This window comes from Aplidium turbinatum, chromosome 7, assembly GCF_918807975.1.
Source record: "Aplidium turbinatum chromosome 7, kaAplTurb1.1, whole genome shotgun sequence".
Taxonomy (NCBI): domain Eukaryota; kingdom Metazoa; phylum Chordata; class Ascidiacea; order Aplousobranchia; family Polyclinidae; genus Aplidium; species Aplidium turbinatum.
In genome coordinates, this window is record NC_137478.1 from 3,933,502 (window position 1) to 3,958,742 (window position 25,241).

Below are 25,241 nucleotides of genomic sequence, written 5' to 3' on the forward strand. Positions count from 1 at the left end.
AAGTGCCTCTGACAGGTAAATAAATTTGCTAAATTTACCTAAGATACTAAAAAGATGACACTAACAAACTTCCTTGACCAGCAAATCATAAAAAATATCAACAGGCTAATAAGTTACACGCTTGCAAACTTTCGTTGACATCGGCGAATCTGGCACTCATTCAATTGCGAAAATATAAACGGCAACACCGCTGTGACGTCACCGTAAGCGGGACTGCCGGTCTTAGGTAATTTCGGGCCCTGTGCAGAATATACTTTGCGGGCCCCAATGACAATGATCCAATTCAATAGCGTAGCTAGGTATTTTGAAGGGGGGTGGTTTGACGGTCGGTGGGCGAAGCCTGCCGGTGTGTTTGCCGAAAGCGACACCTAGCGGTGGGGGTCTGAGAGGGCCTCCCCCAGAAAATTTTGGAAAAATTAGTTTGAATTTGGGGCATTCTGAGAGCATGTTCAACAAAATTTGGGTATGAATATTACTGTAAAATGGTGCTGTCCGGTGGCATAGCAAAAGGATAAGATCATGTTTTCTTTGGCATTTTTCGGTATGTAAGGGTATGTCTCTATATGTTGAGTCTGGATGCAACCTATTTCGTCCCCTGAACAAGTCGCACCCCGATTTCGTACCCTAACCCTGGTACGAAATAGGTTGAATCCTTAAACATTTCTAACCCTGACGTGATTGCATAGCACGAACAATTGTTGAGAGAATATAATTTCCAGCACATTCTAGGGCGCATCTAGAAAATGTTAATGCTGTATCCCTTAGCTTCCATTTAAGCAGAAAAGCTTTGGAATTTTAAGTTACTTCAACGTTTGATGACATTGTATCAGCATAATAACGCTGAATTCTTCGTTAAGAATGGACGGGAGTACTTACCTACTTCTACACTAATCAGCGAAATTTAGTTCAAGTGTTATATCACAATGTTTGGCTTTGATCTCCGAGTAATATTGACAAGGCAAGGTTGGTTACAAAATTAAATTAGACGAGTAGTAGGCTAAGTTTTGGTATTACAGTAAGAAAGAAAAGGCCCATGAAAAAAATTTATAAGTGAGAATGAATAAGATGAACCTACAGTACTTGCTCCCCATCACTTTCGCTCACATGACACACAAAAATAAACCTAAGGATAAAGCCTAGTGAAACTTTGCACAGCAGAAAACAGTAACGTTAGTGCTGATGTTTTCCGAGTCCTGCCCAGAGAATTGTGACACAAGAAGCCACACAACCTCGTTCGGTGGAAGTTAATCAGTTATGTTGTGTATTGAGCAGCTACGCGGCACTTTGACTCTTCAATGGTTTGGTCTGATGAAGGCCTTTCAGAGTGAAGAATTATCAACATAAAGTGATTAAGCATGACGATCGAAGTTAAATCTCGTGTGTCCGCCGAGATAGCTGCTCAGACTGGACACGTTTGTCCACTGTCAACAAAATCGAATTTCGACCTATTTCGTACCTTGAAAAGATCGAGAGAAATTTTGAAATGTTTGCGGCAACTCCGATCAGCAATTTCGGCTAAAAGTTGTTGTTTTTTCTCGATCTTTTCAGGGTACGAAATGTTCAAGGGACGAAATAGGTTGTTTTCCTATGTTTTCTTATTGCTAATTCCTTCGTTGAATTCACTTGTTGAATTTTTCCATTGGAAATGACAAAAATTACTGCATTTTCTGAGTAAATGCGGGCCCCCTAATTTGCGGGCCCTGTGCGATTGCACGGTTCGCACACCCCAAAGACCGGCACTGGCGGGAGGATACATTCTTTCTCTGGTCCACGACATTAAGGCACGAACAAAACGGCGCGAGACAAAAAAGCGCAGAAAAAATGGCGCAGAGACAAAAAGGCGCAGAGGCAAAACGGCGCAGACAAAACGGCGCCTGCTTCGGTGAGTTCCTAACCTCTAACCCCAAACCCCTAACCCTAAAACGGCAATGATAATTAGGCTACAGTACCCGATAATTAAAAAAAAAATTGAAAAAATCCCCCGTTAAGGGATCGGACTCACCGAATCGGACTCATTAAAATAATTTGAAGCTGTATGAAAGAAAATAACGGAGTCTGATCGATGGATAATTTCAACAATAGCCTAATAATAACAAAAATTATCCTCCCCCCGGAATAAGTTAAGTCCGCCGTGAGACTAATATCAGCTGTTTAGAACTTAGAACCATTTGATGCGGAAACATACAACTTCAACAATTCTTCACCAAATTTCGGGGGGGCCCCCTGGGCCCCCCATTAATCCGCGCCTGAGTCTGTGAATTATTCTATCCACTACATGTCGCTGAATGGAAGGCTGTCCTAAAAGTGCATTGCTCATGTGCGCGCTCAGATAGCCGAGCCAGCGCTGCTTGATCTTGCGATTTCTATACGTGTCAAAGTCAGACACTAAATTGATCAACTTTATTCTAGTATAATTAGCGCAGCCATTATGTTATCCAGCTTGTTTAAAAATTCAATTGCCTTCAATTTATAAAACACTGGAGTAAAAACGGATTTTTATTTTGCAAGGTATTAAACCATAATAAAAAACTACTTTCCTTGAAATATGAATATATAAGATAAATTAAGATAGACGAGATAATAATATTACCGAAGATATTTGATCAATTCGCTGAAGGAAAGTTGTAACATCAGCAAAACTCAAACTCTTGAATTCTTCAGTTTTTATAATTTCAGCTATTTCATTTTGCATTAACAATTCTGCTTTGTTGCAAATCAAGTCGCAGTTTAATCGCTTTCCAAGATCATTGAGGTCCAAGCAGTTTGCAATAGTAACTGTGTCACTCAAGACGGCTCCACAAAAACCTTTCAGTTCTAAACAAAAGAAAAAAAATATACTCTTTAGTAAAACTTCTTCGCAGAATGCTAATGTAGGCCACTACAGTACCACAGAATAACTCGTCATTATTTAGTCGCTTTACTAAATGTTATGATTCAACTTTAATAACACTTCTGTGAGAACGCCTATGGCAAGTACGTTGTTATAAATTGAAGGAAAACAAAAAGCAATATTTACAGGGTAAACAACATTACAAGGTAAACAACCTGGTACCACATAGTTCAATTTTGGTAAACCTCCTATTAATTTGATTTACCCCAAATCCAACAACCTAACTTCTCATTAACATTATCGAAAACTATTTTATACTCATTTCTATTAGCCTATTTTGAAAAACGAATAATGATATGCTGTAGTAGTTAGTACAAAAGATACAATTAGACAAGTAGGCTATTAGTTTTTAAACAATGTCATTTTCCTAATGTGCTACATTTTGCATTATAAACTTAATGTTGGTTATTCCAATTGAAAATTCACTACTGCATTACTTATACTATCAAAAATATTTTAGTCTAAACAGCGTCAATTAACTTGAAAAATTACAAAAAAGCCGGACATATATAACTGAAAAGAGATTGAGTTGAGGGTAAAAGTGCAATGGGGAAATGTAGGATGCAGTGCAAACATGCTATTTCAAGTTTCAGTCGCCGTCAAAACAAAAATTTTTTTTTATAGGCGTACTCATGCAAACAACAACGCATGAAGGAAATTTAAACAGCAACGTTTTTAAAGCAATCAATCAATCAATCACTGGTTTATTTTTTTCTCAAATTATTACGACAAATACATTGGTACATTACATAGAAGTGAGAGAGGAAGGAAGCGAAAGACCTTATGAGGTCACCAAGTCAGCTTCCACCCCGGCGGCAGTACCGTATTTTACAAAAAAATACTACCAATGAAAATTATACTGAAAACACTTAGAGAAAATAATGAAACGTTGAATAAGGTTACAATCGCAATGTGGGGGTTAGTAAATGCAAGCCAAAACATGAGAAGATTGTATATGAACATAACATAAAAAAACAAAACAAAAACAGAGAAATCAAACAAAACACAAATTAGATCCCAAAAGTTGTCAGACATGTCAGATCAATTTCACTGAAAAATACACAACAGAGTTGCATTTAGCAAGAGTAACAACCGACCAAGTGCGTTTGATATTGCTTTTTGAATGAAAAGGGAGACAAACATTTAATTTCTGAAGGAACCTTACCCCATGCTTGGGGTCCCAAGTACTGTAGCATTTTTTGCCCGGAGTTATTACTAGTTCTGGGTAAGAAATATTGGGATTTTATCTTGTGGCGAGTATTATGTTGATGGATATTATTTAAATCATTAAAATAAGCACTAAAACAATCAGGTAGAAGTCCATTTTTATATTTGTGCATGAAATTGGCATACTCAATTTCAATTAAGTCATTAAGCTTGGGAACATCAAATTCAACATATAATAAATTTACAGAGGCATGTCTAGGGTAAAATAAACATGCTCTAAGAGCTTTATTTTGAATAACTTCTATGGGATGTAAAATAGATTTATCAGTAGGGTGTAACACTCCGACCAACTTACTTGTTGGCTAGTTATTGTGGTTTGCGAAATGACCTAACTTGATCAATGGAAAAGAAATTTTGGAAAAAAAATATTGTTTAAGCAGGCCACGCTCCCCGTTTTTGTCGCAAAATCCCCATTACCCCACAATTTGCTATATCTCGTATCCTGGTGGAGATAGAAAGCTGCTGTTGCCACCAAAAGATGCAGAATACCAAAGTTTCTATCCGACTTAAGAACATGCTATAGCCCTAAAACCTTTACTTCTTTCTATAATTGAGAAAAACTGTTTTGAGAGTAAAATCTGTCATTTTTGAAACAAAATGCTTGTATTTCAGATCTTGGCTTGCACGAATTGTCATTCAGTCATTAAAAACACAACCTTTAAATCAAACTTGTAAGCTGTATTAGAACAGTGATGTTTTATTCAATAATGAGGCAGGAAACAATCAACACAAAACTATATGTACAATACATGTTAGACCAGTGGTTCTCAACCGGGGGTCCGCGGACCCCAAGAGGCCCGTGAAGCAATTTCAGGGAGTCCGCGAAAGTTTCTGAGTTTTCAGCATGATTGATAAATTACAAAATTTAAAAATTGTTTGTGCTTTGTTTATGTATTAGCTTACAGTGATTCTCAAACTGTAAGTTGCAACCCACTGGTGCGTCGTTTAAAATTGCAAAGAACATTGCACAAAGGTTTGATTTTTTAACTAAAAAATACCATATAAATGACTTAAACCTTTTAATAAAACAATGTTGTTCAACTTAATTCTTGTTCAACTTAATTCTTTTGAGACAGCAGATTGTTGATCAATGATTAACTTGGAAATGCAACTCACAGATTTTGCAATGACTGTGATTATAACGAATTAATATTGATTACAAATGAAAAAAGAGAGAAATTCTTTGTAACGGTCACAAGTATTCTATTAACTTTTGATAAAATTTATAGAAAAACATCCTCAGCATATAGATTACTGATGTTTGATCCTGTGTGCCAACAAATTATAGCTCATAATTCATAACATAATTTCATCAATCGTCAAGTGCGTTGCGAATTCAGCAAATTCTTCTCAGTGTGTTCCTTCGAAACTTATATAACATATGATTCCATAAGGAGACGCGATATACCAAAAATTCAAATAGAAATTTTTAGGGGTCTGCAACCGCTTTGAAGGCACCAAAAGGGGTTCCACCAAGACAAAAAGGTTGTGAACCACTGTGCTAGACAAAGTACATTGTCCTGTTAACTTCTCAATAACTCTTTTTCTTTATGTCAACATCACTTGTGTCACGAATCTTTTTGCTATTAATTGTTTCCTTCATGTGGCCTATCAATCGATCACAAGAAGTATTGTTGTTTCGAAACACTTCCTAATCATCCTTACTCCCTGCTGTCGGATATGGTGAAAATGCAGAAGTTGCATCCATAAATGCTGCCAGCGGACAGTTTGACCACAACAGAGCTTTGGTGTCTGCTTTTTGAAATCCTAGATACATCAAAGTTGGCATGCAGTGCACCCAGCGCAGCTGTCTTTGGGCCAGCTTCTGAGCCAGCTTCATTTCTTCGCTGGCTCAGAAGCATTACATGCTTTCATGAAGCTTTTCATTTTTAAGACAACTGATGAACCTTGTACGGCACTGGGATGCAAGTCTTTTGTCTGTTAATTTACAAACATTAGAACTCACAAGGTGTGATGATGTTGAAGCAATTTCCTCTTCACTGCCACTCATACACTCAAATTCACTGGATGATGACTTTGGCATTTTCTCTTCAAAAGATGTCTCTAATTCATCACTGTTACTAGTAAGATCAAACTCATCACTAGCGTGTTCATGGCAAGTTCTGAGAGTTCTGTTTTGTATTTGCTTCAAATGTATTTGCTTCAGACAGCCACATCAACACCACCAATCACCATGTTACGTTCTGAGCGCTGATCTAAAAGAAGTCTTAGCTCTTTTGGATGAACTCTTGAAGACATTGGACAAGAGCAAATAACCTTTGTTCTCCAATGGTCTGTGCAGGGGCGAAATGGCCTGTTTGGCTAGTCCGATTCGGCTAGTTCCCTATTCGGCTACATTCCGATTCGGCTAGTCTAGTATATACATTTAAGTAATGCTGAAAGAGTTTCTATCACAGACATATTGTTGAGTATATTTTGATGTGATATTTAACACCAGCAGTTTTAAAACCTGAGGTAATTACTTAACCAGCTTAAAAGCATTAGTTTGGTGACCTGGGGAAAATTCATTATTCGACTTCTTACATCTTTGTAATCAATTTTGAGATAAACATCATAAAATTTTGTATATATACCAGTGCTGTATATTGGTGAAGGACACTTGTAAAATTATACTGATTCAATTCTGTGAAAAAGTTTGAGAACAACAATACTGTCTTCCGTTCAATGACTGTACTAGTTACACAGTTGTGAGTTTGAATAAAGGCTATCTGTAATGGCTGAATGACATTCATCTAAGCCATGATCTGAAATACAAGCATTTGGTTACGAAAGATGCAAATTTTACTGTCAAAAACAGTTTTTCTTGATTATAGAAAAAACTAAAGGGTTTAGGGCTATGGTACATTCATAAGTTGGATATAAACTTTTGTATTCTGCATCTTTTGGTGGCAAAATTAGCTCTCTACCTCCATCGTGGGATGAAATATAGCAAATAGTGGGGTTATTGGGGTTTCGCCACAAAAATTGGGAGCGTGGCCTGCTTAAATGATTTTTTTTTTCAAAAATTTTTTCCCCCTTGATCAAGTTAGGTCATTTTGCAAACCACAATAACTAGCCAGTAGCAATTTGTAAAAAAAGTGTGTAAAGTGTTACACCCTATTTATCAGCCCTACCCCAATTTATTAATGAATATTGTAAATGAGATTGAAAAAGAGCAAAATAAACAACACGCAATGTACTAAGTGGTACAAAATGTCTGAGCTTATATAAAATTCCACAAGTTTTATTTAGCTTTGTGCGAAGACAAGTTAAATGTGATTTCCATGATAGCTTGTTGTCAAGGGTAACACCAAGATATTTAATTGAATCTACTTGTTGAATAGGATTTCCATTAATACTTAATTGAAAGGATTTGGCTTTGAAAGGATTTTTACATATTATCATGTATGCAGTTTTTGAATAGTTAATTGACAGCTTATTTTGTCTCATCCAAATATCGACAAATTTCATTTCTTTATTTACTCTTTTTTGAAGGCAAGTTAAGTCTTTATCTGTCATATGTAAATTGGTGTCATCAGCAAATAATGTTGTTTTAAAATTTGTTGCATTTGGTAAGTCATTTACATATAACAGAAAGAGTAATGGCCCTAAAACAGAGCCTTGAGGGACACCACATTTTACCTGTTCAAAGTCAGATGTATTTCCAAGTATTTTAGTACATTGTTGTCTATTAGATAAGTAGGAATTTAAAAGACTCAGAACTTTACCTCGAAGGCCATAATTGTAAAGTTTGCTTAGTAAGATTTTATGATCTACAGTATCAAAGGCTTTGCTTAAATCCAGAAAAATTGAGCATGTGAATTCCTTTTGATTCATGGCAGATAACAGTTCGTCATATATTCTTGTTGTGGCTAGTGAAGTGGAGTCATTACTTTTAAAGCCATGCTGGCATGTAGACAAAATGTTATGTTTGTTGAGAAATTTATTAATTCTTTGATATAAAATTTTTTCAAAGATTTTAGAGAATGTCGACAGTAAAGAAATTGGTCGAAAATCAGTTAAGGCTTTGGGATGAGGGTGTTTTGGTACTGGAGTGATTTGTGATAGTTTTAGACAATCTGGATAAACTTCTTGAGCAATGCATTTGTTGAATAGTTTGACCAGGACAGGAGTAATGACACATTTAGCTAATTTAACAGTTTTAGTGGAGACACCATCCAAACCAGGAGCTGTTTTTGTCTTCATGCCATTGATACAATCAGAGATTTCGCTTTCATCAATATCTTCAAAAGCAAATGATTTTAATTGACTTTTTATATCACTACGTGGATGTACTGATGGTATTTTAGCTGCCATTTTTGTTCCTATTTCAGTGAAATGTTTGTTGATTAGATTTGTAAAATTCATAGAATCAGTTTCATACGTTGTGTCATCAATGATTATATGTTGAGGTAAATTATTTTTTGAGGAAGAGTTTTTGTATGTAGTTAGATCATTAATCACTTTCCACATTTTTCCAGAATCACTTTTGTTAACGTTAAACAGATTGTAGTAATATTGTTTTTTTGCAATTCTTTTTAAGTGTGACAGTTTATTAGAGTATGCTTTGTAGGAAAGAATCTGTTTAGAATCATCATGCCTGTAACACAATCTGAAAAGTTTATTTTTTGTTTTGATTGATTTGTAAATGCCTTTAGTTATCCAGGGTTTAAGTGTTAGTTTTTTTTCACGCCTGGTTAATTGTCTTAGAGGTGCATGTTTGTTGATCATAAGTTGTAGGTGAGAAATAAATTGGTAAAAGTTACTGTTTACATCAACATCAGTTAGCGCTATGTTGTTTTCAATATTTTGCATACCATCTTGCAATTCTAGCAAAAAATCTTCAAGAACAAAATTTTTCCATGACCTTTTGTATTGAGTATGTACATTAGAGAAGCATACAGTAGAATTCTTTATGATTGCAAAAACAGGTAAATGGTCAGATATGTCATATTTACAAATTCCACTAGAAATGTTTTGTTTGCAGTTGTTTGAGTATAATTTATATGGTCAAAAAGAGAAGGAGTGTTGTTAACAAGAAATCTGGTTGCATTTTGGATGAGACAATTACACCCAAGCGAATTCAATGACTCTTTATAGATTGTTATATTGTTATTTTTTAGAAGAAGATTGATGTTCATGTCACCACAAATTAAGTAGTCTTGTTTAGAGATTTCTATGGCTGATATGGAATTACATAGTTTTTCTTGAAACTGATTGAAGCTGTAGTTTGGATGGCGATACATGACACATATAACAAATGCTTTACCTGTTTTTTGAGGAATTTCTATCCACAAATCTTCACATTCTGGCAATTTAAGGTTGAGGTCAATACGCAATGCATATGGAATGTTCTTTTTTATGTAAAAGGCAACCCCACCAGCTTTCGTTGTTCAGTCACTATGAAGAAAGTTATAATCAGGGAGATGGAGATTGTCAACTGAGTTAGTAGCTTTATTTTTGTTTCTGAAATGGCTATAATTGAGGGATTAAAGTTACTTTCAAGCATGAATTCTTCGATACGATCTTTATTTTTGCCAAGGCTTCTGGTATTGAAATGAATGATTGTTAGGTCTTGAAGTTTACAATTTTGAAAAATATTTTTCATTTTAGAGATTGATAAATAATCATCACCGTCATCAGCAACAAAACAGTTGTGCATTTCAAGTGGTACAGCAAATTCATCAGAAAAATTCTTGGGGCATATATTAACAAACGGAAGGCTTTCATTCAAACATGTTATACAAAAGTGAGGACTGGCAGATTTAGAAAGGCTTTGAAACTGCTGGACAGTCATACTTATGCAATTTAAATGAGACCACCTGTTGCATAAATCACAGCAGATGCAGTTTTGGTTTGTTTTACAGGCATTGTTACAATTTGAGCATGGGTATTTGTAATTTCGAACCATTATTTCAAAACATTAAATCTTAAACAAAATACAAATCCCACAAAATATGAAATTAGCTTAATTTTGACATGTCTGAGTGCTTGGATATTTTGACCCGTGGTGAGTTTCCATCTTTCCTCAAGAAAATTTCTCCATTGTTGGTCCAAACATATCGATAACGAAATTCTTGTTTTGCTTTTCGAGCTTTGGCAAACAAATCTTTCCTCTTGGGTGTGAGATTTTCGTTAATGAAGAGTCCTGACATTCCTGTTATGTTAAAGTTTTTGACCGTTGAAAATTTTGTTCGTTGTGAATAGATGTTGTTTCGTACATTTCGATTGATGAAGCGTACAATAATCGGAAGCGGATGATCTGAGTATTTTGATTGAAGTCGATGTGCAGTGCTAATCGATTCATGGGCAACTTCGATTCCAATGAGCCTCAATAAATCGTGGATTACTGAAATTGGTTGTTCATTTGATAGGACTGGAATTCCATGAAATTCCAAATTTTGTCTTCTTCCATATTGGTCTAGCTCATCTAAAGATTCTTCTGTTTTTACCACTTGCTCTTCAAGTTTTTTGTTATTGATTTCCAGAGACTCTATCAAAGATTTGTTAAGTTGATTGTTCTTTTTGTCTTCCACTCCTTCTCGTTTAATTTTTTCAAATTCATCATTAATGAAAATTTGGCTTTGTTTAATTTCTTCAATTTCAGAATCCTGCTGTTTTAGTTTTTCCATGATTGTATCTAATTTGGTTTCAAATTTTCCGAGGTGGTTCATTAATGCCTTCGATACTGCTTCAGATATTTGCCTTTCCATTTGATTCATAAGTTGCTTGATATCGTCCTTTGTTGCAGTTTTTCCAGACATTTTTAAACTTAAACTTTTAAAAAATTTAATAAACTTAAACACTTAATCACCTTATTCAAAACTTATTCACCTTGTATTCAAATAGAAAGCAATTTACTTGCAATAATTCAGTTAGATAATTGCTCCAGCTAGGGTAATATCAAAGCAGATTTTGACACTCATTTGATTTTGAATTGATTACACATACCTCAAGTATATATAATTATATATATATCTGATTTGGTATCATAGGCGCCGAGTTTTCAAAATAGCTGGGCGGGCGAACACATACTGTCACGTCATAAAGGTTATTTTGTGCGTTTTTCAAAAGGGCGATTTTGCTAGGTTGTTGGGCTAGCCTAGTTTTACATTTAAGTCTATGTCTCCTCTAACACGATTTGGAAACAAGTAATAAATATAATTGGTACGCAACAACGTCTGGTCTATCTTGAGTAAAAAAGCAGTTATTTACTAAATAACTGCTTTATTAATTTACTTGAAACTTAAATAACTATTTACTAAATAACTGCATTTCTACTCAAGATAGGCACAATCACTGTTCAGAAAGCAGATAGGAAATCATGTTTTCTGCATCTTTTGACACAAAAACCATATCTCTAGCTCAAACAGTTTTTGAGATATGCAGATGGTATTTTGGGGGAGGGCGCAGAACTTTAGGTGGGTGGGGCAATAGGACCATCCCTAAATCAATTTCAAGACTTTTGCAGGAGTTATTTTTTCTGACAACCTCACCATTTAAAAGGGTGTCCTCAGCAAAATTTTCATTTTTTGCCACATAAGAGCCACCCTACCTCCCCTACCCCCGAGACTTTTGCATGTGATGGTCAAGCTCATGATTTCACAGCTGCATTTACTATTAAAGGAGTTAGGTTATATATTTCAAACTTGAACTGTCTATAGCTTAGGCAAAGAAGATTTTTTCCTAAAAGTTTCGACTTTTTGAGTGACTGTCCACAGTGTCAAATATTAACCACAAGATGGCGCATTTTTAGTTTTTTTGCTCGGGCTTCATCTTTGCACCCTCCAAACTTCAATAATTTCACTTTTGTTTGGTGTCAGTCTCATGAGGGTTAATTACCAACTAGTATAGATTAATGATATGCAAAATGGTAGTTCTGTGACTATTGGTTTGGGAGATAGCAGACATCAAAAATTGCTAAAAAATTTCTATTTTTGAAACGTTCTATCTCTAAAACTAATTTGAAATTGGCAATTTTGATGGTAGATATGAAAACTAGGGCTGCTTCTTACTCAGAATACCAAATTTCAGTTTTGTAAATGCTTTAGATTAAAAGTTGTGAAGACCCAAACATGGAGGAAAATTAACATGCAAACACATTTACAAGTTTTACATTTACGAAAAAGTCAAATTCCAGTAGCCTATAAGTATAAGGCAACCAGTCATTTTAGGTTGAATGTTCTTTGCTTCCTTTGTACAATGTGCTGTAGTTGTTTATGTCATTTACGATACAAGTGCAATTGGCTAACTTAAAAGTTAATGTTCATGTTTTTCTCATTGCTTGAAATAGATATTAAGAGGGGTTAAACATCACTGCATCTCACCCCTTAATAATTGCGGAACAAAGTTGAAACTCAGAAGATGAGTTCCTCATGAATATCTCTTTGAGATGAAAAAAATATTTTTTTTCAAAACAATGTCTGACGGGATCATTTTTTCACCACAAGATGGCGTATTTTAGCAAAATTGGCTGCTGGTCCATATTTTGACGTGAAATAACTTTTTAATGAAAGCAGTGTTTCTTTCCAAATTCAATGTAGTTGTAATCCAGTAGGAGGGGAGCCTCCAGGATAAATTTGAGAGCAATGCTATGTTTTGTATGGAAGCTACAGCTTTTTTAATATGGTCCAAAAGTTGTCTTCGCATCAAAATGGGGACACTTTGGGCCTCCATATTTTCAAAATGCTTTGAGACAATATAATTTTGAAACTAGATTCATGTAATATACCTACAAGTGTCTCATTTTGCCAGAAATGAAGTAGATTAAATTTGCAATGAGAGATATATGCTTGTTTAAAAATGGCCGAAAATGACCGAGCGCTCATCAGCGCAGGGGTGTACCCAATTTAAAAATGTCATAATTTGAAAATTACAATAGATTTTGAGCTAAAATTTTCAATTTTTAGCTCAATCATGTTATCTGACCTTTTGTCCGATTTTCAGCAAATTCGGAGAGGGTCAAACTGGGAAGTTTCAAAATTTCAGGACGTTTGGCATGGAATGACCCATCAGTCACGTAACAGACGCAACTGTGATGATTGGAGACGACAAAATAGAGCATTTTGGCAGCAGAGTTAATTGATAACGTCGTTTGAGAGAAAATTACTCCTTTGAAGAACAATGCTACAGTTTTTAAACCGATTTAACATCTGGCGATGTTAAAACGATGTAAAAGCAGTGGAAATTGCGGTCACACTTTTGCCGCGAATAAAGTTCCTCGCAGGTTTGCGCAATTTACTTGATTTATAGCACTGGGCTTCGAGTGGCAGAGTGGAGACAAACGGCGCGGCCGGACACTTTTGCTTGTTTAACGGCGAATCAACGTTGTTCAACGTTGCATGAATGTAACAATGGCAATAATTGACGAAAACTAATCGCTTAATTAGTAGGTCTAGTAGGGCCTATCATATGGCGACAAAACCCTGCGAATAAGGTAAGTAGGCTAGTATTAGAAGGTGGCAGATGGTTACAGAAATTTTGGGACTTAAAATTGCAATAAATTTTTTTTTTAAATTCCTGAAATGTCCGGCGGGTGCGGCCCGCCCGCCCGGAACTCGGCGCCGGTGTTTGGTATTGACTGCAATTATACATAGCAATTAGACAAAAAACTGAATGTGTTACTTCACAGCAAAACATGGTTTCTAATTTAAACACATTTATGTTCCTGACTATTTAAAACTACTCTTGCAAAAAAAAAAAAAAATCCAACAACAAGCACAACCTTATCACTCTTCACTTCATATCGCCCCCTCCCCGGGGCTGTGTAAAAATTACAAAAATGTTACAATGTGTGACAATATTAGCTAAAATAATATGAAATTAAGAATTCAGATTCTATAATTGCACTCAAATCTAGCAAATATGAAAGGTGCTGAAAGTTATATTTTTCCTTGTGTAAGACAAGTCAAGGATAAAATACATGAGCATGTGTGGCACGAAGCAGCATATGATAGAAAAATGCAATAGTCTACTGAAGCAGTAGCTACATACAGTTCTTGCAACTGTACAATATTTTGGTGCATAAAAATACATTTCTATAATTCATTACCGTCCATCTGCAAGAAATCAGAAGCAGTATATAAATCTTCCATATCTTCATTTTTTGTTTCAATTTTTCCAGTATAGATGTATGTAAGGATCCTTTCCATTAAATCCACATTTAGACTTTTCATGTTGGCAAATGAGTCATACTTTTCTTTCATCTATGAGACATGTATGTACAAATTGCAGAATCAACAAATGAAAAAAAAATATTGAATGACAAATACAATAATTAATAATTATACATACGGTACTACATGATCAACAATACCTCAACTTCAAATAATTTTCGGAAAAAAGGCGAAGCTTTTCCCACAATAACTTTGTGAACTCTAAAATCTTTCCCATCAACATGCAGTGTAGCATCGCATGAAGAGTCAGACTCCTTTCGTTCTCTGAAATATGGACGTTTTTAAAAAATAAGCTTGTTTATACAAAAAAAAATGTCAGATGTGTAACGATATGGTATAACTATATGATATGATTTAACCAAAAAAACGTATGCTATACAAAAACTGTCTAAATGGAAAATGTAATCTTGAGTAGGTTACTGTTTATTGAAAACATGGTGACAATAAATGAAGCAATGAAACTAATAGGTTAAATAGTATAAAAACAGCTGAATTTAAGGTTTGATTTGACACAGGGTTCTTGAGATATGATACAAAACATTAATATTATTGACGCTCTTGGCTTATGCCGATTGAGCACTTTACTGGAGGCACCTTGCTATGCATTGCGCAAGGCTCACTGCTTGCAGTTTGAGCACTTTGGCAAGGTTGGCAGTAGTACCATTTTTGGTTACTGTTTAGTGTTTAGGTACCACAATATGGGAAAATGTCACATGGAGGTATATACATCTCCATGGCCATTATTCCGGTGTAACTACTGCACTGATGAGACCGGGAGGTCGAAACGGTGTGCACTGTCTGCAGTTATGCAATTATATATATAATACATAGCACAATGCTGTTTTAAGAAAGCTATATCAAAAAAGGTAACCATGACAGCTAGTTACAATAGCCCATATCGCAATGAACCCAATTTTTTGTTCATGTTTATACCTGTTTAAGTCAGACATCGTTTTGTTTCCATAGTCTTCAATTTCTTTACAGTTAAGCTCAGTGCTCATGTTCATTAAACCCAAAGCAGTTTAAACTAACTAAAGAAGAATGCAATATAAATAACCTGAATAATTACATTGGAACTAAAATTTTGTAAAAATAATGACAGCTGTAAACACATTTATATATATACTGGAAGATATCATGACATGCTGTTTTAATATTACATGACACTTTCAGGGGTGTCAAAATGGTATTTTTATATCATACCAATTATTGGTAGGATGTATCATCGAGGACTGCGCTCTGTAGGCTACAGGTCATGCTGGATGCTGGGGGCCTGATCTCTATTGACAATGACACCAGGCAGAGCCCAACTGACGTGTGTCCTAGTATTCAGCGACAATACAAGAGAAGTTTACATCATGTTTGTGAGAAGAAAAAGCAAACAACGTGTTATCTGATATTAGAACAGTCCTCAATGAATTCAATTGCTGAAGAGCTAATTTACAGTAATATATCATATTTGAGTGAACTTTCTGTTGTACTTCAATGTTCATAATGCTATTTTACTTGTTTATGGTATTTGCAATTTAAATTCTTTTTATAAGTACCAAATTAAGCATCAAAACAGCAGTTAAAAAAGGGTAACAGTCCAAAAATTAATAGGGTTACTAGACTAATCATCTTGTCATATTTGACTAGCCTAATTGTTTTTGATTAGTCAAATATGACTAATCATATTACAGTAGAATTCGCCTATAGTGACTTTGGCTATAGTGACACTTCGCCTATAGTGACACCTGTTGCAAAGTCCCGTTTGCAAACCATATGTTTTGCATAGAAATGACTTCGCCTATAGTGACTTCGTGTATAAGAACACTTTGCTTACAGTGACACCACATTTCTGTCCCTTGGGCTCAAAAATGTCCGTATAAGGACACTTTACGGTGTATTTCCAGTTTAAGTTGGAATCATATTTTGTCCTTATCAGCATTCGCCAGTTCCCAGCCAGCAAATCCATCTTTTTACATTGATTTAACGTATGCAGAGGTTGAACCATAAAGGATTGATTTGCTGACTGGGTTTGAATTAAACCAACATGGGATGCGCATGCGCAGATACTGCACAAGTGACGTTATCAACGACGTCATCATTCGTCTATAGTGACACTTCGCTTATAGTGACACTTCGCTTATAGTGACACTTTTTCCGCGGTCCCTTCAGGTGTCACTATAGGCGAATTCTACTGTAGTAAAATATTGGAAAAAATACACCACTTTCTAAGAACTGAAAATTGAATGAGGCTGTTCACCAGGCATTTAGTTAAATAACATGATGCATTCTATTGGTGCATGTATTATACATGTTGTGATAACAGGCCCGTAGCCAGCCGGGGGCCTCGCCCCCCCTTGGCAAAATTCCAACATTCTCGAGCAACAGCTACAATTATAATGATTTTGCCCATCTTTCCCATTGCAGAGCTCCAACCTAGGCCCAATTAACTACAATTGTTTTGTTTAGTTGACAGCTAAGATGATTAAACAATTCCGCCCCCCCCTCCCCCCTACCCCTTCCTTTGGCAACCTCAACATGTTCAATTCAACCAAGGCCAACACATGTTAGGTTGATAGAAAAATAGTCAGAAACTGTGCAAAATGAAAATGTTTTGGGAAAAAATGATAACCTAACAAAGAGGGAATGGTTTTCCAGCAGACCTACAAACCGGTACAAATTAGGCTATTTGATATGAGCTGTCGTTATTCTCGGTACCATACCTAATTCTTAGGGTCAGTGATAACCAATTTGTGCAGTGGTAAACCAAATTTGTGCAGTGATAAATCGCAAAATGTGCAGTGGTAAAGCAAGTGGTTTTTGAAGACAACGCATACAAAATATAAACCCGTAATCTTTTAAGCAGTGTTTATTTTTTCTCTTCAATCTAATCAGTGTAAATAAATTTTGTTTCTAGTTTTCTGATCTGTGAAGAGTTCAACCTTGCAGCAGATATTGGCACATTTGGATCTAGCACTGCCGTTTGTGAGTGTGGATTCTCAGTGTTAACAAGGGTTGACGCTCCCACTAGACGGAGCATGTTACAACCACGACAGGCAAACTTGGTGCTTATGGCCTTTGAACATTCTGTATCGAAATCTATCAATTTAGACTTGTTTGTGAGACGGTTTACATCAAAACATCCGCGACTGCAATTGCAATAGACTAGCTCACGGGTGTATAAGCGGAATGTAATCATATATATCAAAATCCTCGGCACTAGCTTCTTCGAGCCAGTTAAAGTTTTTGCTCATAATAAGTACCGATATTTATACAACAGGTCAACAATTGCTGTGTTATGTTGGTCATAGTAATATGGTTGCCGTGATTTAATTAATGGATAAAATAAGAGACCAGTGTTGGTCTTAACACTAATCTGATATATTGCAATTTTTGTGGATACCGGTATATAAGAGGTTAAAATGCCAAAATCATTTAAATTTTTTCGCCCCTCCCCCCCTAACAAAAAGTTGGCCCCCCCCTTCTTGCTCTGCGGTCTGGCTACGGCCTTGTGTGATAATTTAGTTTAATTTGCACCATTAGAACGCATCATGTTATTTACCGTAACTAGGAACAGTGGAATACCAGGATGATTCGCTTTATTGATTTTTCTTGATAGGCATATGGACAGCTGGAGTCATTGCGAAATTTAAAAATTGGCAGAACTGTAAAAAGTTTTCTTTGCTTTTGGGTAAATCCAGTTTTATCAAATGAAGTGCTATATTTTGCGTGAGGTTTAGGATGCTAGAACATCGGTAGAACCTTGCTACTGCAGTGTGAAATCTATTGCTACATTATCATGACTAGGCCTAGTAGGCTATCTGCACCCAGGTATGCGACATATGGCGGTAGATCTTCAGCTGCAGTTGCACCAAATTTTGCCATAATACTATGACCAACCAGTTGTACACCTCCTTTTTGAGTGAGCAATCTCCTACTCAATTGGTTAGCGCGTCACTCTTGGAACAAAGAAGCTTCAAGATCAAGCGGCGCTGGTTCGATTCTCAGGGTGTGCGCTTGAGCAACGCACGTAAAGGAGTGCTCTCCATTCAGCGGCATTTAATGGATGGAATAGTTCCCCGGCAACAAGACTTCAACAATCGAAAACTTCACTCTGTGAATCTCGGTAACCGGGCCTGTGTCAGTGATTCAAGGCCTCTACAATTTACATCTACAAGTATGCCAAACTGCCAGGATTAAGCGAGCTGCAAGAAGCTTTCCCAATCCGAGGATAAAAAATTCAATCAATCAATCCTTGTAACTTTCTAAGAACATTGCAAAATCAGATTAATAATTAAAAATTCGTAGCCTACTTTTCATCATCTACCTGGTTTGTGACCTGGGCCTAATGAATCTGCTTCAAGCCAACAAATCTTTCAATGACTTCCTCTATTTTTTGTCTGTTTTACATTGGTGTTACGATGCATTGTTGTGGTGGCCTTTCGTTTTTTTCCTTGTTGTTTTAGTAAAACTTCAGCTAATGCTGTAATCTAGTACAAAATCACATATTGATCATATCATGTAACAAAATTTTGTAAACGTTTTAGTTGTGGGAGTTTTAGTTAGGGAGGAAGGCCTTTAGTTCTAAAATCTATGGAGATGTTCGATGTCTTAAGTGAGTAACCATGAAAACCAGCGTAAGCGTCCCAAGTTGCCACAATAATTTTGTCAAATTAGCTAGGTACATCAGCAGCCGATCGAGGAAGGGACACTTTGTGACGCGTTAAAAAAAGTAATGTACTGGTATGTATAGTAGGCTACATTATTTCTTGTACATCTCTCAAGCTACAGTAATTTTCACAGGGCCCGACCTGTTTACCTCGCAAACTCTTGTCGTAGCTGCTGTAATCCATTTTACATTAATTCAACGCCTGTGGACGTTGAATCATGTGTAAAAAAGAACTGATTTGCTAACAAGGCAAACCGATCCTCTACCATTGGAGAGCATCATTGTGATGAGTTTCAGCTTCGCTTAGCGCTTACCACGGATATTGGAAGCGTCAGTGAAATATGCAAATTATTGAAGCATTTAGTATAGCCTATGTCTGAAAGTTTTTATTGGCACACCAAAAACGTAGGGATTGTAGATCATACAAAAACGATACTACATTTAATTGTCATAGGTTTGGCAATCTTTTAGTCTAGCCTATAGCTGTTAGCAGTGGCGTAGCCAGGAATTTTGAAAGGGGGGGGGGTTAACGGCCGGCAGGGGAAGCCTGGCGGCCTGTAGCGCACCCAGCATGGGGCTAAGGGGGCTCAAGCCCCCCCCAAACTCGCCACTAAAAATGAAGTTTTTGCATGTTCTCAATTTATATATTTTGCTTACAGGTTAGGTATGAATAAAACACAACAGGGCTGAGCATTATAACAATATATTTTACATATTTACAAATAGTTTTAACAGTTGAACGCTTTCGGTTTAACTTAAGCCCTCCTCAGGAATCCGAAAATATTTATCAGGGATATCTAAAGAAGGGGATACGAAGGCTTTTATTACGTCTGACAATAGAAGGGCTATTGTTTATCCTAAATAATCTGTGTTTATCGTAAAATGGCAATTGGCACCGATAGTAGTTTAATAAATCTTGTTATGATAACTTGCATTGCGCTATTAGCATCAGGCCTGGATAATCACAGCATGCTCATGGTGACTTGTTAATTCAACTACCCATATACTTGCTTTACATCTAGCCTACCGCATCAGGCTTTGTTAAAAAAACAGCTTACTGGTAACTTTTCAACTGTCTTTGTAAACAAGTATTCTTTAAATATGCTCTACGTAACATTTGCTAACTGTCTTCTGTAGCTCATTGTACCAGCTGCACTACAAAACTTTCTATGATATTAAACAGAAACACATGTTTAAAGCACTACAAACTACCGCCCTGGTAGTGTCACGAGAGTAAGGCAATCGCTTCGAGCCTTCATATCCCCATCTCTAGATATCCCTGATATTTATAAAAATGTAATAAATTTCAACTTCTTGAAGCTAAAATTACATTAGGAAAAGGCAACTACATAAATAACTACAAAAAAATTTGCACCACAGGGAACGTGATACATCAAGTAAATGTTGAAGAGAATGGACACGCCTCCAGCAAATAATTGTTTGTTTAAATTTGGGTTGTAGCGTTTGATTAAAAGTGCTTTCTAGATTTTGGTGTCAAATTGAGATTTGCCTTTGCGCAAAATTTTAAATGAGTCGGCAGAGAATTTTCGATCAAAGCAAACAGAATATTCCATGATATGGTCTTTGATGGCACTTTTCTTTAACTCCCTAAAGTTCAGATGCTCCTGTAGCCAGAGATGGGCAAGATCACCAGTATTGGTGATCTTGAAGATCAAGATCAAGATCACCAAGAATAGGTGATCTTGAAGATCAAGATCAAGATCACCAAACTAAGTGATCTTGAAGATCAAGATCACTTTCAAGATCACTTTTTGTGTACTTGAAAAAAAAAAAAATTTTTGATCAATGATGTTGCAAAAAATAGTTAGGGGAAAGTGGTGTAACGTGGACCAGTGTGTAATTTGGACCAGTCCCCTAACTTAAAAAATAAAAATCGTTTTGTCAGTATTTTTGAACAGCTTGAAAGAAAAAAAAATAATAGCCCGGATGTGAAAAACTCAGCTCATTAGGTTTAGAAACGTGGACGGGAGATTGGAATTTGTGGTTTTGGGTATGCTGATGTTATTTTGGGGAGTTGATTGCTAAGCGCTGAGACGTTATTGGCATGACGTTTGAGTCTGATATGATGTTGGTATTATCTTTAACCTATAAGAAGATGTTGTGCTCAATTACAAGACTTGTAACCAAGTGTGAAAGTCATAGTTGGTAATTTTTAACAGTGCATGACAGTGTGTAATTTGAACCAATCATCTCACCTATGCAGCATCGCGTCAGTTTAAAATTCCCAAAACTGTAGTGTTAAAACATGTCCATAACAGGCTACCAATAAATATGCTACACAAGTGTCAAAAACCATTGGTCGACAACTTGATCTTCCCGAAAATATTGAAGATCAACTGGTCAAACATGTTTTGGAAATGGAGTGAAGATTTTATGGTTTAAGGGCCATAGATTTAAGAAAGCTTGCCTATGACATTGCGTCTGCCAATAATATCAATACCCGCTTCAACAGTGAAAAGGGTCTGGCTGAAAAAGATTGGCTTAAGGGATTCTTGAACCGTCATCCAGAAATTTCATTTCGAAGACCTCAAGCAACTTCAGTTGAAATTACATACTCCAATGGTCCAAAATACACACCCCAATGGTCCAAAATACACACCCCAATGGTCCAAAATACACACCATATGTGTAATTTGGACCATTTTTGAACATTTTTTATTGCTTAATTATTCTGTAATTTTTTATTGTATGTGATTTATATTTTCTACACCGGTTTGCAAGTACCTAGCCTGTATCTGGGTGAAAAATAATACACATTGACCGGAAGTTGGCTGAGTTGTGCTTATTTTTCTTTAAGGGGTTCAAAATACACACCTTTCCCCTACTAGGCTACTGTATAAGCAACCTGGGTAGAGGTGTATAGTTGGTATTGCTAACTTTTACTTTTAACTACTCGATCTAAGTTAAAATTACTTTTAACTACTGGCCTAAGAATTGTAATGAGTTAGTGACTGTTGCTATTAGGCATATCAATTGTTGACGTAGTTTGCATAGAATCGCAACGTCACACCCAAGGCCGAGGTTAATTACAGTAGTAGCCTACTGAAAAAGCAACTAGTTTTATGCTTTTTATTTATATTAAATAAATAATAATAAAGTTTGAACTGCATCTTTTTTTACCAAATTTTTGTCTGGTTTATGTGGGAGTTTTTATTCGTGTTACTAAGTTGTTTTAACTTTCATTGTATTATATGTCAATGTTTATTGCACCATTTACCCATCTGGCAACCTTGATACTGTTGTCTGCTATCAAAAAAGTTCCAGAGGTTTGCGGTCAAACAAACCGCTCCATACTCAGACCCTAAACAAGTTTTGGTCCGGTTGATTTGCTGCAATAAACCACTTTACATGAACAAACTCGGCTAGAGTCCAGAATTTTTAACACCGGGTCAAAGAAAGCAAACATTTCTTTAAAATTCACACATGGAAATTGTGAACAAAGTTAAATCATTTTTTATTATACGTCAACATAAAGTACACGGAAGTTGACTTCTTTATTATGATCAACACCGAAAACTTTTTCAATTTTGAAATGGCAACACTGACCAGATTAGATGGAGATTTTAAATCGTCTTTTGTTGGGCACATAGCCTATAGTTCAGGCCCTTAGGGGCAAAAATGAGCATCTTTAGGCTAAACGTGTTACACGTTGTTTTTTTTGCATTTTTTTGTAGCTGATGAATCTAACTTCAATTTTAGTGGGTGCCGCAACTTTTTGGGTCACGTGATCACCCCCAAATCGGGGATTCCCCCCAAGTCAATTTTGAGCTCTTTTCACGGCATTTTTATGCAATTAGATACGTTATTTTTTTACATTTGGACTGACTGCCACTACAAAATACACGAGATAAAAATCGCACAAAATTATGTTATTAATGACGTCATTGTGACGTCATGTATTAATTTTTTGCTTGTTTTTTTCTTATTGTAGTCGCTTGTTTGTTGTTGGTGTTACTTTTTTGGTTACAATAAGTTACCAATGGTTTTTCAACTGATTTGATTAGTATTGAGTGTCAGTACTAACATATTCAAAATCTTAAGGAATCCAACTTCCGGAAAGTGGTTATTTTCAAGATAGCTTCCAAGATGGCCGCTAAACCATTGAACAAAACAGTAAATTGACCATAACTCGGCCATCATATGACCAAAACATGTAGTTTTGGTGTCTGTATCTAGGTTTTTATACCCTGTGAAGTCAATGAGACTATTCTCAGAATTGTTGAATTATCTGATAGCCTATAAATTCAATATGGCCATCCAAGATGGCCGCCAAACCATTAAAATAACAGTAAATTGACCATAACTCGGTCATCATATGACCAAAACATGTAGTTTTGGTGTCTATATCTAGGTTTTTATACCCTGTAAAGTCAATGAAACCATTCTCAGAATTGTTAATTCATCTGATAGCCTATAAATTCAACATGGCAATCCAAGATGGCCGCTAAACCATTAAAATAACATAGTAAATTAACCATAACTAGGTCATCAAATGACCAAAACATGTAGTTTTGGTGTCTATATCTAGGTTTTTATACCCTGTGAAGTCAATGAGACTATTCTCAGAATTGTTGAATTATCTGATAGCCTATAAATTCAATATGGCCATCCAAGATGGCCGCCAAACCATTAAAATAATAGTAAATTGACCATAACTAGGTCATCCTATGACAAAAACATGTAGTTTTGGTGTCTATATCTAGGTTTTTATACCCTGTAAAGTCAATGAAACCATTCTCAGAATTGTTAATTCATCTGATAGCCTATAAATTCAATATGGCAATCCAAGATGGCCGCTAAACCATTAAAATAACATAGTAAATTGAACATAACTAGGTCATCATATGACCAAAACATGTAGTTTTGATGTCTATATCTAGGTTTATATACCCTGTGAAGTCAATGAGACTATTGTCAGAATTGTTGAATTATCTGATAGCCTATAAATTCAATATGGCAAACCAAGATGGCTGCCAAACCATTAAAATGACAGTAAATTGACCATAACTAGGTCATCATATGACCAAAACATGTAGTTTTGGTGTCTATATCTAGGTTTTTATACCCTGTAAAGTCAATGAAACCATTCTCAGAATTGTTAATTCATCTGATAGCCTATAAATTCAATATGGCAAACCAAGATGGCTGCCAAACCATTAAAATGACAGTAAATTGACCATAACTAGGTTATCATATGACCAAAACGTGTAGTTTTGGTGTCTATATCTAGGTTTTTATACCTTGTGAAGTCAATGAGACCATTCTCAGAATTGTTAAATTATCTGATAGCCTATAAATTTAATATGGCAATCCAAGATGGCTGCCAAAACAATTAAAAATGTACAATAACAATGTATTGTTTATTAATAAACCCGGTAAATTTCTATATGTATTTGGGTTAACTGAGCAGGCATAAAGAGCTCATACGATGTGGTCATGTAGACTCTTGACATAATCAGCGTAAAGAAAGCAAATGGATCAAGTATTACTAATGCTCATCGCTGTGACTCTCGATGTCATCGTCTGTAATTATGTGATTGCTGTATGGACACATGAACCAGTTTGGCATGGTCCACATCCAGCATGGTATGGTAGCACATATCTCCGGCAACTACAGTGAGGTGAACACGATTCGCAATTGCAGTGATCACTTTCAGTAGGTTGTCCGGGGCAGCTTTCATGTCCGTCATGATTGGAACCATCTGATTATTGTCTACTTTCCATCCCCAGTCTAGAGCATCCATACCATCGTCAGTAGCCTACCCATTCTGACCATAATCTGGTAGTAAACTCTGAGGCAGTGGAATTTGGTAAAGGATGATGTAGGTGGCAAGCGTTCAGGGTGAACAAAGGATTTGGCTGTTTTAATTTTCTTGACCAATGTATTGTATCGCTGTGTTTCTAGGTTACTGTCATCGTTGCCAAACATAACGGTCATAGCTTTGTTTCCAAGATCCTTAATGATGTGGTTTGTCTGATTTGGGAGAATAAAGCAATTTGCACATTCTTTGATTATTGGTTGACTTTTCACTAGTTTCTTGAAAGCGTCTTCTTCCCGATACCAAATATCCTTGACGTTGAATCACAACCGGTGAATGCATGAATGAAGAGGAGCTGTAAGCATAATTATGTCTGGTCCGATGATTGCTTTAAGTTTGTTGATGTCGTGTATTTTGATTGCGTAAGCCTTTTCGGAGCGGAAGTAGAGGTCTTTAATGTCTGGGTCAGTGTCAGCATAGCGTAGTATCAATATTAAAAGGTCTGTGTCTTC

General features: G+C 36.0%; 1 protein-coding gene across 1 annotated transcript in view; it reads right to left on the reverse strand.

The window, feature by feature from the left end:
• Positions 1-15,293, reverse strand: part of LOC145774551 (kelch-like protein 12) — a 44,395-nt gene extending 29,102 nt beyond the window's left edge. Inside the window, exons 1-4 of the mRNA XM_082585817.1 lie at positions 15,226-15,293; positions 14,433-14,556; positions 14,169-14,322; positions 2,591-2,814 (exon numbers count right to left, since the gene is read on the reverse strand). Of these exons, the coding sequence (XP_082441943.1) occupies positions 2,591-2,814; positions 14,169-14,322; positions 14,433-14,556; positions 15,226-15,293 (570 nt within the window). The remainder of the gene's footprint in view (positions 1-2,590; positions 2,815-14,168; positions 14,323-14,432; positions 14,557-15,225) is intronic.
• Positions 15,294-25,241: the final 9,948 nt, after the last annotated feature.